Source organism: Aythya fuligula, chromosome 1 (genome assembly GCF_009819795.1).
Source record: "Aythya fuligula isolate bAytFul2 chromosome 1, bAytFul2.pri, whole genome shotgun sequence".
Lineage (NCBI taxonomy): Eukaryota > Metazoa > Chordata > Aves > Anseriformes > Anatidae > Aythya > Aythya fuligula.
Window position 1 is genome coordinate 78,570,412 of NC_045559.1, and position 18,948 is coordinate 78,589,359.

At 39.2% G+C, this 18,948-nt stretch overlaps 1 protein-coding gene across 4 annotated transcripts in view; it reads left to right on the forward strand.

Moving 5' to 3' along the window:
* Positions 1 to 2,321: 2,321 nt before the first annotated feature.
* Positions 2,322 to 18,948, forward strand: part of ANO2 (anoctamin 2) — a 190,394-nt gene continuing 173,767 nt past the window's right edge. For 3 of the 4 annotated variants that reach the window (XM_032207993.1, XM_032207995.1, XM_032207996.1), the window contains exons 1-2: positions 5,627 to 5,694; positions 7,308 to 7,691. In XM_032207993.1, coding sequence (XP_032063884.1) covers positions 5,665 to 5,694; positions 7,308 to 7,691 — 414 coding nt within the window. In that variant the 5' untranslated portion in view covers positions 5,627 to 5,664. Of the gene's footprint in view, positions 2,408 to 5,626; positions 5,695 to 7,307; positions 7,692 to 18,948 lie in introns of those variants that run through there. The other variant, XM_032207994.1, reaches the window with a different exon arrangement.

The window sequence follows — 18,948 nt, forward strand, 5'->3', positions numbered from 1 at the left end:
TTGCGACACAGTTTGTGAAGGTTAGGAAGCACAATGGAAATGAAACCATTTTATTATAAATGGACTGCATGTGTTTTTTTTTCTTTTTTTTTTTTTTTTTTTTTTTTTATCCCAGGCTCAACTAAAAGGAGTAGGAAGAAAAGTATTTAATTGACTATATAAAGGTCTTGTGAGATATTGCAGGCTTAGACTGAAAATACTGGAGAAATACCATGTTTACCCTTTGGGAATGAAAGCTTCAGTTATTAATTATTTGCCTTGGAGTTTCCCTTCTGGCATCATTATGTGTTTCATTAAAGTAAAACAAGTGTGAGTCTTCTTTAGAGATCAGAAAAGGAAAACTGGTGAGTCATCCATTGAGTGGTTCAAGTGCTGCAGGACCCTAATTTGTTATTGATAGGAATCATAGGAATAATCATAATTTTAGGGGCCACTCCTCCCCCCTCAAGCATTTCCTTTTTAAAAATAATCCTTGCTTCTCTTTTTGCACGTAATTGCAGGTAAGTAGATTCAGACTGGCATAGAAGATTAGCAATAGAACATAATGTTTGCCTTTGACTCTTAAAAAATGGAAGGGATTCAATAATTAAGAGGAAAATATAACTTCCAGACATATTTTAGCAATTTTTCCCTCTCCACCCCAAATGAGGGACACAAAATTCTGTTTTCACAATCAGTAAGAATGAATCTTTTTAGATTTTCCTTGAATTATTTGAAGAAGATGATCACTGCACAACTCCGTAGGTTTCCTGCATATTCATCTCTTCAATTCTTCCTTTCCTGAGATGCAATTCAAGATACTTCTGCCACCAGTTAGATGGCTCAGCACTGTGGAAGAAATACTCTTCAGTCACATGAACGTTGAGTGAGAGAGTTATTCCTGCCTTCCTCTTGCCTTGTCTCCATCACCACGAGGGAAATCATATTGTCTTAACACAGTGCAGCAGATCTCATAGGGCAGTTCCTCCCATACTGGGAAGTAGCTATACTAGACTGTTGAAACTACTTTTTTTTTTTTTCCCCTTAGACAGAAGGCAGAAGTGGGGGAAAAGAACTGAAGCATTGCTAGGATTGCCTATTAAGAAGGCAAGAAGAGATATCACGGATGTAGTGTCTCCCTGGATATGTGGGAGCCAATGAATATTCCAATTATTTCTTCTTCCTGGGAAAGACAGAAGTACCTCCTGGTGAAGCATGGTGTTTTATCTTTTTGGGGGTAGTGGGGCTAATTCTGTGGGCAGATGGGTCTGCTCCACCTGGATCTTCTCTCTGGTAGAAAACACTAATGCTTCAAAGACCAAGCCACAGTTTCTGAACCGAATAAGCGTCTCAGAGAAACTATGGGTAAAAAACAATCGATTCCATTTATAGTTATGGCACCACTAGAGGGGGAAAGAGTATGAAACATCTGTATGTTACACAAGTTTCTGTAACCCTTACTTTTTATCATCATTCTTTCCCTGTGTCACTGCTTCTATTGACTGCATTTCTTACCCATGACCAAACATTTTTCTTTTACTCTACTGTTGTACTACACTGCTGTACAACAGATATAGCTTATTGATGGCAGTGGTAGTGATTAGGATATGGCATGTAAAAACCTGTCCCAGTTATGCTGCCTTGTGCCCATGAAATTTGACAATAAAAGAGATGGGAAACACATCCAAAACAGGACATTAGTCCCTAAAAGTAAAACATTTAGGGATAAACTTCAATGTACTTCATGACAATTTCACACCATTGTTTGTCCAAAATTTAAGACTTTTTAATAGAGAATGACTGCTAGCCAGAAGTTTCTATCTATACCTGATTGCACTTAATTTTGTTCACATTACACCAGAACCAAAATACTCCACTTCAGGCCTAGTTGTAAACTGTAAGCAAACTTGACTCACTTCAGTTGCAGTGATTTTTCTCCCATCTGGCATGAATATAGCTCCAAGAGAACCGCAGTACAGTCACTTGAAACACACAGTTTGCTCATGTTCAGGCAGGAGGTCCTTGGCTAGTTGCAAAGAACAGATTTTCCAGCTTCTAATCTTGTGGCTAAAGTGCAGGAGTACAAATCCTGTTGAACAACCAAGTTCCAACTTCTCCAGCAGTTCACATAACTACCTGCTACTCCTCTGCAGTTGCGTGCACCTTTCTCCGTTTACTTAAGTTCAGCACCTGAAACTACCTGTCCAAAAGCCTTCTTAATGTAATGCTATTTCTCTTATTCTCAGACTTTCCTCTAGCTTCCTCACACCCAAGTCTGAGCAGACAGAAGGCAGCATCATCAAGAGACTCTTTTTCAGCATGCAACAGCAAATACCTCACTGTTCCTCAAAACCATCCTTCCTTGCACAGCTGCAGTGTCAATGGATCTTTTGAAGCAGCTAACCATATGGAGTCCTACAGCAGTTCAGTAAGTAGGATTTTATATTCATTGACATACCTCTAATACCTTTCATAGAGTCATAGAATCATAGAATATCCTGAGTTGGAAGGGACCCATAAGGGTCACCAAGTCCAACTCCTGACACCGCACAGGTCTACCCAAAAGTTTAGACCATGTGACTAAGTGCACAGTCCAATCACTTTTTAAATTCAGACAGGCTTGGTGAAGTTCAGTGTGTAACCACCCTCTCAGTGAAGAACCTCTTCCTGATGTCCAGCCTAAACTTCCCCTGTGTCATGGTTTAACCCGTCTGGCAGCTAAACACCACACAGCCGTTCACTCCCCCTCCCCCCTCCCTCTTTGGGATGGGGGACAAAAATGGGAAAGTGAAGCCTGTGAGTTGAGATAAAGACAGTTTATTAAGACAGGAAAATAATAATAACAATAATGATGATAATAGTACTGCTACTAATAATATGTACAAAACAAGTGATGCACAATGCAATTGCTAACCCCCTGCTGACTGATGCCCAGCCTAACCCTGAGCAGTCCCGCCCCCCTCCCCCGGCTAGCCACCCCTATATATTGTTCAGCATGACGTCAGACAGTATGGAATACCCCTTTGGCTAGTTTGGGTTAGGTGTCCTGGGTCTGTCCCCTACCAGCTCCTGCTGTACCCCCAGCCTGCCCATTGGCAGGACAGAGCAAGAAGCTGAGACGTCCTTGGCTCGGTGTAAGCACTGCTCTGCAACACTTAAAACATCAGTGTGTTATCAGCACTCTTCTCATCCTAAGACAAAACATAGCATTCTACCAGCTACTAGGAAGAAAATTAACTCTGTCGTAACTGAAACCAGGACACCCTGCCTCAGCTTAACACCATTCCTGCAGGTCCTATCACTGGTGTTTACAGAGAATAGGTCACCTGCCTCTCCACTCCCCCTCCCAAGGAAGTTGTAGACCGCAATGAGGTCTCCTCTCAGCCTCCTCTTCTCCAGGCTGAACAGGCCAAGTGACCTCAGCTGCTCCTCATATGTCTCCTCCTCTAGGCCCTTCACCATCTTTGTCGCCCTCCTCTGGACACTCTCCAACAGTTTAATGCCCTTTTTGTACTGTGGTGCCCTGAACTGCACACAGTACTCGAGGTGAGGCCACACCAGCCCAGAGTAGAGCGGGACAATCACCTCCCTCGACCAACTAGCAATGCCGTGCTCGATGCACCCCAGGATACAGTTGGCCCTCCAGGCTGCCAGGGCACACTGCTGGCTCGCATTCAACTTGCTGTCAACTGCAACCCCCAGATCCCTCTCTGCAGGGCTGCTCTCAAAAATCTCATCACCAAGTCTGTGCATAAAGCCAGGGTTGCCCCGACCCAGGTGCAGGACCTGGCACTTGCTTTTGTTAAACTTCATGTGGTTGGTGATCGCCCAGCTTTCCAGCCTGTCTAGATCTCTCTGCAAGGCCTTTCCACCCTCATCTAAGTCCACAACTCCTCCAAGTTTGGTGTCATCAGGAAATTTGCTCAAAACACCATCTAGTCCTATATCCAAATCATTTATAAAAACATGGAAGAGGACTGGCCCTAAAATGCAGCCTTGAGGGACTCCACTAGTGATCATCTGCCAGCCAGATGTGGCCCCATTTACCACAACCCTTTGAGCCCTGCCCATCAGCCAATTGCTCACCCATCGTATGATGTTTTTGTTAAGTTGTGTGCTGGACATTTTGTCCAGTAGGATCCTATAGGAAACCGTGTCAAAAGCCTTGCTGAAGTCCAAAAATATCACATCAGCTGGTTGATTGATTGATCGACTCGATTGACTAGATGGGTGATCTTATCATGAAAGGAAATCAAATTTGTTAGGCGGGACCTACCCCTCATGAACCCATGTTGGCTGGGACCAATGACCACGTTGTCCCCCAGGTGCGCTTCAATAACTTCAAGAATCATCTTCTCCATAATTTTACCAGGCACTGACATGAGACTGACTGGCCTGTAATTGCTAGGGTCTTCTTTCTTACCCTTCTTGAAAATTGGCACAACATTTGCCAGCTTCCAGTCTACTGGGACCTCTCCATATTCCCAAGAGTGTTGAAAAATAATTGAGAGAGGTCCCGTGATGACGACAGCCAGCTCTTTAATCACCATGGGATGAATCGCATCTGGTTCCATAGACTTGTATAGATCCAGGCAGAGCAGCAAATCCAGCACATGTTCAGGGTCAGTTAGGAGTTCATCATTCCCACTGTCATGGTCCTCAAGCTCAGGGCACCCTGGGTCATGAAAAGATCTGCAGGTTGATGACTAAACTGTTCTTGTAAACTAATCTTTTTTCAAATCATAGGTCAACACATACCTAGGAGTTAATTTGAGCTGGACTGGAAGATGGAAACATAGTGAGGCTGCAGTCTTCACAGCACAGCTGTTAGGAGAGAGACCTCTTGGGAGATGTTTGTAGTGATATATGTGCTATTAGAGGAATAGAATAAAACTGTCATGAAATGCCGATCCTACTTTCAGATATTCTCATTGCTTGGTGTACTGGCTGCTTGTCTTGGAAACATCAAGCAGCAATGAGTCTAGGATTGAAAATGGTAATTTAGATCACTGATTCTGATTTCTGCAAGGGCAGTGAGAAGGAGAGAAAGATCTTGATAATTTTTTCAGTGGTGTTTTGCAAATTGCAATTTACTTAATTTGTGTTTCTCTCTGATAAGGCCTTCTTGTGCCAGAAGGTGACATGGTGAATAAAGTATTGCATATTTAGGGTCAGAAAATGCTTTCACAGAATTTTGTGGGAATTTTGACATTCTCTGTTCAATAGAAACCCATAATAATGGGGAATGGCACTTTGCTTCCAAGAGTGGCTGGGGAGGAATAAGCAAGAGTCTACAAGACAGGGAGAGTGGAACTACTGTATCTCCTCATTTTATTTTGTGTAACTCCAACAACATCTAATGTTGCTATGGTGATCTCTCAGGTGGCAGGGTTGTGGCAGCTGGCTACACACAGGTAATAAACAGGAAAATCTCTTAATGTTTTTTCATGTTCCCAGCCTCTTTGTTCCCTCTTCTGCATTTGTTTGAGCATCTTATTTCTGCCCACGCTTGCCAGTAAGAGAGGAGAGGATATTTGGAGTTCATTTTCTCTAGAGTCAGCTAATGCATTGTGTTGTGCCAGCAACCAGGCAGTGGTGACATCATTACTTCTGCGCTGTATTGTGTGAAACTCTCTGGAAGGGAGACTAGGAATCTGGAACAGGATTTTCTTCATTGTGGCAAAGATGGATCATGAAGGTTTGCATGGACTGCCTGTGAGTACTATATGAAAATGGACCTAACTAGGAAATGGGGAGTTGCAATAAAGTGCTATCTCCTGAGCAGTTTTATATTTTGCCAGAATCTATTGTTGAGTGTAAGTTTAGATGTGCCTAAAGGGACTATACATATGCTATACACATAATGTTTGTAATATGTGTAATGTGTGGAACAGATTATGTGATAATTTCATGAAATAAAGAAGGATGAAGTATGCATACAAAAATGATTTATTAAAGGATATGGTGACTGAAAGCTACTTTGTGAGAAACTGAGATGTGAAGAGAAGCAATGAAAAACAAGAATTTGGGAGCTGTTGGTGTATTTAACAATATGCACATGTGTCTAAAGCCTTCAAATATTCATATTGTGTTAACAAATGCCAAAACTGCCATACAATTTGCTTGGTTAACTTTGAATTCAGGACTACTGGTGCATGTAATAGAGGGGGAAGTAAGGAGAGAAGGAAACCCTTAACTGGTACCTGTCAAAATTTTGCTTGTATAGCCACCTATGGGATCCATAAATAGCTGGAATTAAATTAGGGGTTCATTGATTTGAATCATATTTATTTGCTTGACCATATTTATATGCTTGAATGTATTTCCCCATTTTTAAGTGCTGGTGTCACTTTAATAAATGACACAGTAGAGTTCTGTGAAGGGTTTTAAGATACAATATTGAGCTAGAAAGGGTGTTTTTTAACAATTTTGTGTTCAACACAGATTCTGCAGAATTGCTGTCCCCAGTAGGGTGGGGTGGTGGTGGTAGAATGGAAGTAGTTTCATGCCAGAAGGTTTTGGATAGTGGAGATGAGGTGGCAGAGATGGTCCACAGTAATAGCGAGTAGAACATAGGCAATTTTAATGATTATGGTTGATTTCCTTCTGCGATGTTACAGCAGAAAGAATTATGTAAAGTATGTAAAGAAATATGTAAAGAATATGTTCAGTCACATATTCTTCTCATGATAGATTAAAATACACATTAACTGTTAGCTATCCATGGGGTTTATTCTCTCTAATCCCTGGTATTTGACAAATCATCTCTGTCCAGCCCTGCCTTCTTGCCTTGATACTACTTTGAAGAACTTTTTCTTGTTCTAGCTGGAACCAGTCCCTTTTTACTCCTGCACGCAGTCACCTGCTTCGGTTCCCTGACCATCTTTGCTCCACAGCTCATCCTTTTTTATGTCCCAAATTGTAATGTGATCTTTGTTCCCAATTCTCAATCCCATTTTAAAATGATGTGGTATCCTATATAGTCTGTTTACACATAAACCAAAAGACAGCATTGGCATGCACGTCTGTACCCACGTGTTGGATAGGTAGCTATCCCGTGGTGCTGGATAAGGTCACTGTCTTTAGACACTCTCATTTGTTTACAGCCAGAAGAGCTCAATGTGATTTAATCTGATCTGCAGAGTACAAGTTTCATACGTATCATATGTATGGGCCATACGTAGGACAAGGATCATACGTATCCCCATTTAATCTCCAATTTTTGCTCTGCTCATCTAATGCTTTAAAGTGCTTGTCAGACCCTAGGCCTGGCTTCTCCTTGGACTTCAGGGTTTTCAATTCATGATACTCATGTATTTCCCTTTCAGATTATAAACAATTACCTGGATGGGACCCAAGGAGGGGCTGTGGACTCTGTGAGTGGCATGCACTTCAGGGATAGCAAGAGGAAGGTCGACTATGTTTTAGCCTACCACTACCGAAAACGCCTTGCCCAGCACCAGCATGGGGCCAGTTCACCAGAGCCAATGAACAGGGCAGGCTCCATGACTGTTGTTTCAAATGGAGAAACCAGGAAGGGTCGCCTCAAGCTGCAGCCAGACAGTGGCCAGCACATCCCACAGGAGCTGCTGGGGGCTCAGGTGATAGAGCTGGGCCCACTGGAAACCCTGGAGGAAGAGAAGCGACTGCAGAGGGAGGAGTATGAACGCAACCTGGTGGCAGCAGGGCTAGAGATTGAGAAAGACGCTGAGGTAAGAGTGGGAAAGCTGTGCCTCCTGCACAGTATTGGGTACCTGGTGGGGCTAATGGATGTCTTGTTGCAGGAGATGACTACCCAGGGGATGTAAGCATGGGCAGGCCATGGTGGTGGGCCAGGAGACAGGCTGTGGAGCAGAGCCTAGCCTGCCTTTACTCCTGCCCTGGTTTACACGTTATGTGTAGGACATCCTTGATCTATTTTATGGTGAGTTTAAGGAGCCTATCCTGACGATACCCCGTTACTGTCAGAGTAGTTGATACTATCAGAGTAGTTCAGAGCTGAATGTCCCTTGATCAAATGCTGCCGCTGCAGCTTTGAATTCATATCTTCAGAAGTAAATTATATGAGCTGCTTTATACATGTCTAAAATACGGAGTGAGGCCAAGAAGAAGATGGAGAGGATTGCTTAGTTCTTCTTATGTGAAAAATACTTGGTTATTTAATGTACTGTTGAGTAGAAATTTTGATCTTACTCCAGTGGAAAACATATTTCTTTATCTAAATGTCCTTATGGCTTGTGGTAAACACATTTTTCTTGAAAAAATGAAGTGTTTACATTTCAATATTGTTACAATGAAGAAAAGCTATTTTAAGTAATTTCTTGGAATACAAAGTGTTGTCAGGACATTTCATATTTCATTTTCAGTCTGAATCCTAACTTCTTTCCAGCTATGCATAAGTTTTGTGTCATTTTCTTCATTCCATGTATAAAACAAACAGCTTTTACATTGCAACAGAAGAAGTTGAAGAAGAAGAACTCCCAGGCTTTACTGTGCTTATTCTCACCATATGTGTGTGGTACTGCAAAGTGCTATAATCATATCTGCTGCAAGTTTTGGCTACATTACTTAACTGTCACTATATAAAGAGTCTGCAGCCCATTGGTGAACTGAGCATGGGGAAAATCCCTTGCTGTTGCATTGAGCTCTGTGCTATCTCTTTGACTGTCTTTTTGAAAACCATAGATATTTCTATCTGTTGAAGGAAAGTCCTTGTTGGGTTCTAGCTTTAGGTGCTTTATGTTGTTTTTGACATTTTATGGCTTCTTTCTAGAGATGTTGAGCACTTGTAGTTCATATTGCTTTCAGTGCAACCAGTAAACACTTACAAAATGCGCACAGGTTGCATCTGAAAATTTGAGACTAGCTGACTTAGCATAGCAAGAGCACATTAAATCACTGGCAGGAATAAAAAGGAATAGAAAGGCCTTTTGACTCTTACTGTCTTCCTTGTTCTGTTTGCTGAGTTGCAGGTGGCTTTGGGTTGTATTTCACTGTATAGCCAGGCTGGGCCATCCTTGTACTGAATGGAAAAAAAGTGATCTCAGATCCTGATTCTTTTGTATTAAGCATTGGTGTTCAGGTTCAATACTGCTAACACATGATTGTCTTACTGCAATATTTTTTTGTAACCAGATTGCATAAATCCCATGAGAACAGCTGTTTTTGGAGACTTTTTTTCAGTTCTGAATTTCATCAGAGCCTAACAACTCTAGCAGGAGCTTTGGATTTGATTATTTGACCCTTATCTTACTCAAAGTTCAGTTGCATTCAAATTCTGGCTTGAATCCCTTCCAGGTGATGATGTTTACTCTTAAATAACACAAAAGTAATAAATGATGTCATAAAGATCTGATCGAGAAGAATCTTTTTAGTCACAGTTTTCTTTTTGAAGAGAAAAAGCTTTTTGTAAATGAACTGGAAAGTTCCAAGGAAATTATTTGTTGAGCATTTTTATCATGGGTAAAAAATTTTTAATTTTGAAAATTAGAAAAAGTTCAATTCCTTCACTTTTCTATTCCTGTATGTGTATGTATGTAGCCCACACATCCATACAGACACAAAATCTGTCTAATCAAAAGGGGAAGCTTTTTCCCTCTGGGATCTCCAGAGAATCTAGAAGGGACTATGCATGATCCTTTTTAGTTTTCTGTCCAAGGCATATGGCTTTTAGTTCTTTTTCTGTGTCAGTACGGCTTTTACATGAAGCAGCAGTAATAGAAAGAGATGTGGCAAAAGGGGAATCTGCTGTATCATCTCTGCACTATCCTTTCTAGGTGACCTACAGATGAAAAAAATAATCTTTTATAGGGCCTGTGCAGATATGGTTCTTGTTAACCCCACTGCTTGAACAGAAGAATAAAATGGATCAGACCACTGTCCTTTTTTACTGATACTGTGGAAATCATGAAGGATATATTTAATGAGAAATATACAGTTTATTCTGATTTAGCAGATGCAGAATTTAATGATTTAGCATTAAATTAAAGGCCACTTCAAATGGCCTCTGATCTTGTGGTTGGAAGAAAGATTAATCTGTGTCTCTGAATAGCCCTACTTTGTGAAGACTAAAAGATCAGTTAGCCTAAAGGAACTAAGCACAGCATGTTTTGCATTGGGTTAGTCAATCTGCTAACCTCAAAGGAGATTCTTCCAGCTTTTATAGGCTAAAATTATTTAGATGTCAGAAAGTACATCTCTAGGAACACAGGATAGCATCACAACAATCTAACAAACTATTTCTAAAAGTATCCTTTTGAAAAACTGGGATTTCCCAGGATGACATATTTGTGAACATGTGATGGTTTTGTTTTTAAATGCCGAATAACTACAGACTGATACTAATCTTATTTATATTGTCAGTTTGTTGGGTAAAAGAATAGAAGCAAACAGATGAATGAAGATGTGTAATTTACATGTGGAGAGGGAAGTATTAATCTTTTTTTACATTATGTGAAAATAGGTAGGATTACAGCCTGTCTCTGTATCAACCCAGTTATTATTAAATCAATTAAGCAATTTGTGTCTAGTTTTCAACTTCCTTATAATTTTCTGTCAATCATTATTGTTGTTTTCTCCAAAGAAAGGTTTTCTTCTGCCTCTTAATATAGCCTTTGTTGTTGTTGTTGTCTGTGTTAAACTGAATTAATATTTTGCATGTACAAGGCAAAGTGCACAGTGAAGTCAATTGGCACGTAAATGTGTTAAATCTTCTCTCCATCTAATGTGACATTGTGTACACATAATGACGGGCCACACTAATGAGATGTGACAACCTTCTCACCATCTTCCATATTAAAGTCATACCTGATTCATAGCCTCTATTTATGTGATATAACAGATACTGCCACCATTAACTTTCAGTCTTTGTGTGTTGTTGGAAACCACAAGTGGCAGATCCAGTCCAAGGAACTCTTTGGTTGATAATCTTATCTTCAAACAAAAATGTTTGAGTGGTCCAGGATAGCCTGTTCCCAGAAAAAAACAGTTGAGTTAGCATAATTTAGGGCTATGTGGAATTGATATTTGGTGGAAATAATAGAGCAGAAAAGGAAATTTGCTATTCATATGATCATAGAATCATAGAATACGTTGGGTTGGAAGGGACCGTAAAGATCATTTAATTCCAATCCCCCTGTCATGGGCAGGGACACCTTCCACCAGACCAGGTTGCCCAAAGCCCCAGCCAGCCTGGCCTTGAGCACTTCCAGGGATGGGAACATCCACAACTTCTCTGGGAAACCTATTTCAGTGACTCACAACACTCATAGGAAAGAATTCCTTCCCAATATCTAATTTAAATCTATCTATTTTTAGTTTAAAGCAATTTCTTCTTGTCCTTTCACTCCAGTCCCTGACAAAGAGTCCCTCCCCAGTTTTTCCGTAGGCCCCCCCTTTAGGTACTGGAAGGCGCAATGAGGTCTCTCCAGAGCCTTCTTTTCTTCAGGCTAAACAACACCAACTCCTTCAGCCTGTCTTCACAGGAGAGGTGTTCCAGCCCCTTTGTGGCATTCCTGTGGACTTCTTCTAATAGGTCCATATCCTTGTTGAGCTGGGGGCCCCAGAGCTGAATGCAGTGCTGTAGGTCTAATAGGAGCAGAGTAGAGGGAGAGAATAACCTCCCTTGCCCTGCTGGCCACTCTTCTTTTTATGCAGCTCAGGATACAGTTGGTTTTCTGGGCTACAAGCATACATTGATGGCTCATGTTAAGCTTCTTGTCTTCCAGCGACCTCAGGTCCTTCTCACAAGGTTGACTTTCTATCCATTTTCCAATCAGCCTGTATTTGTGCTTGGGATTGCCTTGGCCCAGATGTAGGATCTTGCACCTGGCCTTGTTAAACTTCATGATGTTCGCACAGGCCCACCTCTCAAGCCTATCCAGGTCCCTCTGGATGTCATCCCTTCCCTCCAGCAAGTCAATCACATGACACAGCTTGGTGTCACTGGCAAACTCAATCCCCCTGTGCAAATCACCAGCAAAAGTGTTAATGCTGGTCCCAATACCAACTCCTGAGAAACACTGATCTCCACTTGGGCATTGAGCCATTGACCACAACTCTATGAGCGTGACCATCCAGCCAATTCCTTATCCGCTGAGTGGTCTGCTCATCAAATCCATGTTTCTCCAACTTAGAGACAAAGATATCATGCAGGACAGTGTCAAATGCTTTGCACAAATCCAGGTAGATGATGTCAGTTGCTCTTCCCTTATCCTTCAGTGCTGTAATCCCATCATAGAAGGCCACCAGATTTGTCATGTAGGATCTGCCCTTAGTAAAGCCATGTTGGCTCTCACCAATCACCTCTTTTTTTTTCCATGTGCCTTAGCATGTTTTCCAGGAGAATCTGCTCCATGATCGTGCTGGTCACAGAGGTGAGACTGACTGGCCTGTAGTTCCCTGGGTCTTACTGTTTTCCTTTAATAGAAATGGGAGTTATGCTTCTCCTTTTGCAATCAGTGGGAACTTCACTGGACAGCCACAACTTCTCAAATATAATGTGCAGTGGCAAAACAACTTCATTTGCCATTTTCCTCAGGATCTTTGGATGAATTTCATCGGGTCCCATGGACTTGTGCACCTTTAGGTTCTTCAGAAGGTCTTGAACCTGATCTCTTCCAGTGGACAGTTCATCATTGTCCTAGTCCCTGGCTTTGATATCTGGGGCCCACAGTGTGTGGCTGGAGCTATTGCCAGAGAAGACTGAGGCAATAAATAAATAAATCAAATCTGCTGCAGAAGTATAGCAGCAAATAACTACTGTTTTACATACTTTGCTATGAGTAAAAATAATCACAGAATCACAGAATTTCTAGGTTGGAAGAGACCTCAAGATCATCGAGTCCAACCTCTGACCTAACGCTAGCAGTCCCCACTAAACCATATCCCTAAGCTCTACATCTAAATGTTTGTATCTGTGACAGGTCTGTTTGATAGTACAAATTTAAATAAAAAATCTTGTGTTAACTTCCTGCATGAGTCTGTGGAATTAACTAGCTTGTATTTCACAGTATTACATTAGTGTCTAAGATAGACCCCACTAATAGATATCCTGTAAACACTTAATGCTAATCTGCATAGTGTTTGCAGGATTTGCTTCCTCTCCTTCAAAAGTAAAATACAATTAAAAGTACAGTAAAATTCTTTATCCAAGATGTTTGTGCTAGATTCCAAATTCTTTGACATGTTTTTGTAAACTGCAGAGGAAGGTTAGCAGGTCACATTTACCCATGTGAATTAGCTGCCACAGACATGAGAGTCATCTCCAGATAAACTCTAGTTAACACCCAATGACACAAACCAAAATCTACATTAGGTACGCAAAGAATAGCGTAAAGATAGGGCCACCTTAAGAGTACCCCCAAATACTGGAGTGTAATAAACTGCAGCACTATTATTTTTCCTTTGTTTGGGTGAAGTTTTTTTTTTTTTTTTTTTTTCTCTTTAATAAAACTATAAAAACATGCCTTGGAATATTAAGTAGAAAAATTAAGTCATGATCATCATCATGAGTAGTGCTCTTGTCAACAGCACCACCTAAGTGCATACACTAAGGATCTTAAGGAAGTGTAGTGCAGCCAGCATCTTTTAACAAGATACCCTCGTTTTGAACTACAGTACTTCAAAAATTCAAGTTAGATGAGCTTCTTGAAGGGTAACTTACACTTGGTTTTAAAATTGTCATTGTTTTCTTGTTAAAAGATATTTTAATCTCATAAATGTTATTTAGAAAAGTACATTTCATTTTCAGTGTGTTCAAAAATGATCCACTTTGTCAGAATGCCAAGGTATGTCTCTGGTGTCTTCTCATTCTTCTCCTATTATGCTTTTGCCATACATAATTGTGACTGAACACAGTATATGTTGCATTTGCAGTCATTAAAGATGTTCCATAGTAGGTGAAACAAAACAATAATGTTCCAAAGGAAGGAAAGAAAAAGAAAAAATAGAAAGGAAGAAGAAAAAGAATGAAAATGAAAAAAAAAAGGAAAGAAAAAGAAATTAAGCACCAAACATGCGTGCAATGGAATTTATTGCCCTTCCAGAGAATCAAAGTGGAATATTTGGGGGTGTTCTTAAGGAGGTCCTATCCTTACGGTATTTCTGTAATTAATACAGATAAATAAATAAAAAATAAATAAATAAAGCATAAATAAACTTTATTCATAGAGGTATTGCTTAATTTAGTTGTAATTACAAAAATGTTCTCTCTTTTTGAAATCTGTCAATATGATTTGCAGATAATCCCAAGAAAAGTATTTGATGCTCATAGCACATCTGAGAAATCTATCAGGCATCTAATATGAATGTTTAAGGCTGTCTCCAAAATGTACATTCATCTAAAGTGCTGAGGACAGCTACATAGTAGCTTACATTAATTTATAAGAGAATAGAGAAATTTGATGAATCAAGGATGTTTATCTGTGTTAATGAACACTTCCTGAAGCTAATGAGATGGCATGCAGAGTAACATAGCATTGGTAGCAGACAGGGATCCTTTGTACTCTAGGACTTTGTATTCATGTACAGCACTCTGAACAAGGGAATGGCAATGTTTCTTTGGGGGCCTATTCATGTCCCCATTATATAAATATTTGATGGCTATTTTTCAACTTCTCTAGTTACAGAAGCATTAATTAGCTAAAACATGTTCAGCTCCTGTATGTTACTTATATGGGGCTGAAATGTAATACATAGCTATTATAAAATTAAAATTGAACAGGTGAGGCAAGGTTTGCAGTGACAGTGAAGTGGACATGATGAAAATATCAGCAAGATGATTAACTATTTAAGGGGAAATTTTATCTCAACTTTAGAGAGGATTTTGGAGTAGCCTCATGGGAATGGAGTGTGGTCCAATCAGTATTAAAATAATGATCGGTGATAACAGCTGGTTAGGTAGAATGACCGTATTGTGAAAGCTGAGAAATTTGCATTATGAGTGCTGTTTTTTAATGATTTTATAGTGAATAAAAAGACAGATTAATAGGCAGATAGACTCACTCTGTGTATTTTAATTAGTATCCAGACACTTAATGCTCAGCTATTACGTACATTAGTCAAAATTGTTTCCAAGGCATTTAGAGAAAATTGAGGGGATGCACAAAAATGGGTTTATACATTATCAATTATTTTTATGAAGCTCTTGGGCCAGCAGTGATAAATCTTGTCTATCATCTACAGGTTCAGAAATTGAGGTACTAATATTTAGAATTTTGGATGATTGTAGATTTGGGGTGTACAATTTGATATTTACAGTGGGATCTGGGCAAGAAGCAACTGTACTTTACACATATTTATCTTTATAGAATTCTATTTCTACCAGACTTGCCTGGTTGAAATGACAATAACCTCCAGAAGTTGTATTCCCTTTTCACAAAGTGTACTATGTTGAGCTCTGTCACCTGCTAGAGGAGCTGCTTCCGTTCCTACAAACTGCTAGATTGAGAAGACACAGAAAAGACTCATGCATCTCTGTTAGGGCATAGCAGGGAGAAAACATGACACTTGTAGGAAAGGGGACAAAAAGTAACAAAAGCAGCTGCTTGGCTTGCTCACAGGTGGAGCCATGAAAACATTTTTTAATTGTCAGTAGTTTATGTTAGTTGTTTGTGGCAGAAATTTTAATCTGTAAATTAAATCCATGGAGACAACTGGAAGAGAAGTACAGGAAGCCCTGAGGGATACTCCATTACACTGATGATGCTGCAGTAACTAGAGAGCTTGTGAAAGAGATTTGGAGGTTGAAGTAGTGATAATTTCTGTATGCTATTTAGACTAGTGCAGATTGAATAGCAATTTCCCAAAAAGAAAGTAGCAAAATATGAGATAGCTTGGGGATATGGGTCCTTGGTTTGTTGTTTTTCTGACCTCTTGAAGGACAGAAAGCATGCTACTGTTGATTGGGATGAGGAAGCAGCTTCCACAGTTGGATGAGGACATCCCCAACTGCAATACATGCTGCTCAATGTATCTCAACATGTTCTTTGGCAGAAGAAGAAATCTTGAATTTTGGAGATTCAGTAGTAGGGGAAATGGGCCTTCTTCTATTTTGCTGTCCTCAGGCAACTGCTTACGCTGTCTGTAGTAACAAACAGCCCTACAGAATTTCTGGTACCAAGTGAGTGATCACTTCTGCATGGTTGCTGATTGACTAGCTGCCATATGATTCTTATTATTTAGAGGCATTTCTTCTTAGTCCTGTTTTCATACTTCAAGTGAAGGAGACCAGGGGGGTCTTACACAACTCCTTTGCATGAGTGAGAGACACAGAATTTACATGGGGCTGGATACAGCACTGTAGGGAAGTTTTGATATGTTGTTATTATAAATATATGCATTAATGTTTTTATAAAATACCAAAGATAAGAAGGAGACTTATTGTTCTTCCCTCATGTTTGTTTGTTTGTTTATTTTTTGCCCGGTATTAAAAGATTAAAGGGCAGTCTATGTCTGAAAATTCTGTGTCTCAGAGACCAAAACAGAGAAGAAAAACATGGACTGCAAGAAGGAATAAATTTATTTTGCTTATGTTATTGTAAAAAATAGGGAAAAGGGTATGTTCTTGAGTTTCTCTATGAAAGCTGAGAATTGGGTTCATCTTCCAGTGAACAGAGACTACATTCTCCTCCAGAGCAAAGTAAACCAGAGCAGAGTTGCCATGACTTCGTACAGCACTGCAAGATTATCAGTTTCAAGTGTAGTAGTAAATGCTTTCTTAGAAAGTGGATCTCATGATCTCTGCTACTTCTGTTGTGGCCTCTAATGCAACTGGCTATGGAAATGCTGTCATTTTCCAAAGTTTCTTCTGGATACATAGTAAACATCAGCCCAGATTTTGTTGTTATTGTTGTTGTTTGTTTGTTTTTCCTCTAAACTCAAAAACCAGAGCAAAACCCACTCTGTTTGTATGACAGTGACAAGCTATATTCTTGAATGGTTTAGCTAGGGTCTGGGAAGAAAAGAGGTTAGAAATGAAAACTGGAATGTCACAAAGGGAAAGTAAAAAAATCTGCAGGAATATGAAAAGGAAAACCTAAAACAAACAAATGTAAACCCTCAACCAACCAACTAGACAACCAATCAGCCAAAGGCATAGTAGCACTTGTGAAAAGGAAGTGCCATAAAGCAGTATTCACTATCTTCAGCCATCTTGGAGCTGGGAATGGATTCCAGCAGAGAAAATGCTGGGAGGCATCTTAATGTTGAAATGAGTCTTTGAAGAAAGGCAGGTATGTCTTACAGGAAAACAAACAAACAAACAAAAAAAGCCACAGTTGTAAGGGTGAGGTGCGAGGGGATGGAATTCACTATCCTCAAGCAGATCCAGGGAAAAATAATATAAAAATGAGTCATGCTTGAGGAATTATTATTATTTTTTTTAATCTATTTTGGACACCCTTAAGTCTTTTTGCTTTACTGATGACTCTAATGACTGTGTCATTCTGCCCAAATTTAAGCTATTAAAAGGTCTGATACTCATGACATTATGACTAGACAGGTGAACTTATTTCTCAAGGAAGAGAGCCACTATAGGGAAGGAATTATTCCATTCCAGATGTACAACTAGACCTTTTTATGGTGTGTACATTTTGAAGTGCCTCCCTTTCATATATAATATAACACTTGAAAACTGGATTTATTTCAACCTGTTAAGCCTAAAGGAGAAGAAAAGTCATTTTCACTTTCAGAAAGAGGGGAAACCACTTGTACCCAGTGGCAAGGATTGTTTTGTACCAGAAAAGAAAACATGGGTATTTGAGTTCATTCTTTGTACTAATATAAACAAGCCTAATTCCTCAGTGTCACATGGTTTAATGGTGTTGCAAAGCAACTTTTTTGTCAAGCTTCTATGCAGCTAAACCAAAGTGATTGCAGTGCCAAGATAGAGGAGTACAATGGAACTGAAATCAACTCTTAGAAAGCAGAATGTCTCCTTCAACATGAACAGTTTCTGAAATGTTTTCTAGACCTAGGTTCCAGGTAGGTGCTGAGCTCCATGTACTCAAATGTAGCTTGTGTGGATGAGCACAGACTTAGTGGAGGGGAACTCTCAAAGAGACAAAAATTACTTAACTACCCAAATTGTTGTGAGACAACAAGAATCTGAAGCAATATATGTATATATATAATACATGTATGGTATATATATATAAACATATTTAGTACAGAATATATAGTATTAAATATAGATTATTTTATATAATACTATAGTATACAGTATATATAGTAATATACTGTCATAATTATATTAATATCACATTTTACATGATACAATAATTCTTAGGAAAAAAATATTTTAAAATTTTTTAAAATAGAAATATCTCCTTTCTATAACATGTAATATATTGTACATAAAATATAATTTCTAAAATGCATAATATATTACAATATATAAAAATATAGTATCTAAAATATAACAGAATATATATCATAAAATGCATATATTATGTATTTTGAATATTTATATATATATTATATAATAGCATAGATAATGTATGCTATGATAAATTATAGTCTTTATATATCTTATGTATTTGAATAAAGATATAAAAATAATGTACATTTTTATATATAGACAGAAATAAGTATATTTTTATATTTTATATAAAATATCTCACAGAATCACAGAATGATTGAGGTTGGAAGGGACCTCCAGAGATCTTCAAGTCCATCTTTCCTGCTCAAGCAGGGTCACCTAGAGCATGTTACACAGGATTGCATCCAGGCAGGCTTTGAATATCTCCAAAGAAGGAGACTCCACAAGTTTACTTTTATATAAATTTACTTTTAAAAATAGTTTCAAGAGACTGTGTTTTCAGTCTGCTAGGAGCTACACTTATGGTTTTTGTTTTTAAATACAAATAGAAAAAAATAAAAATGCTGTCATAATTCATAGCTGCCATGATGGTATCTATGTGGTTATAATGTGATGAGTTCAGACAATTGCTCACAGTTCCTCCCTTGCCT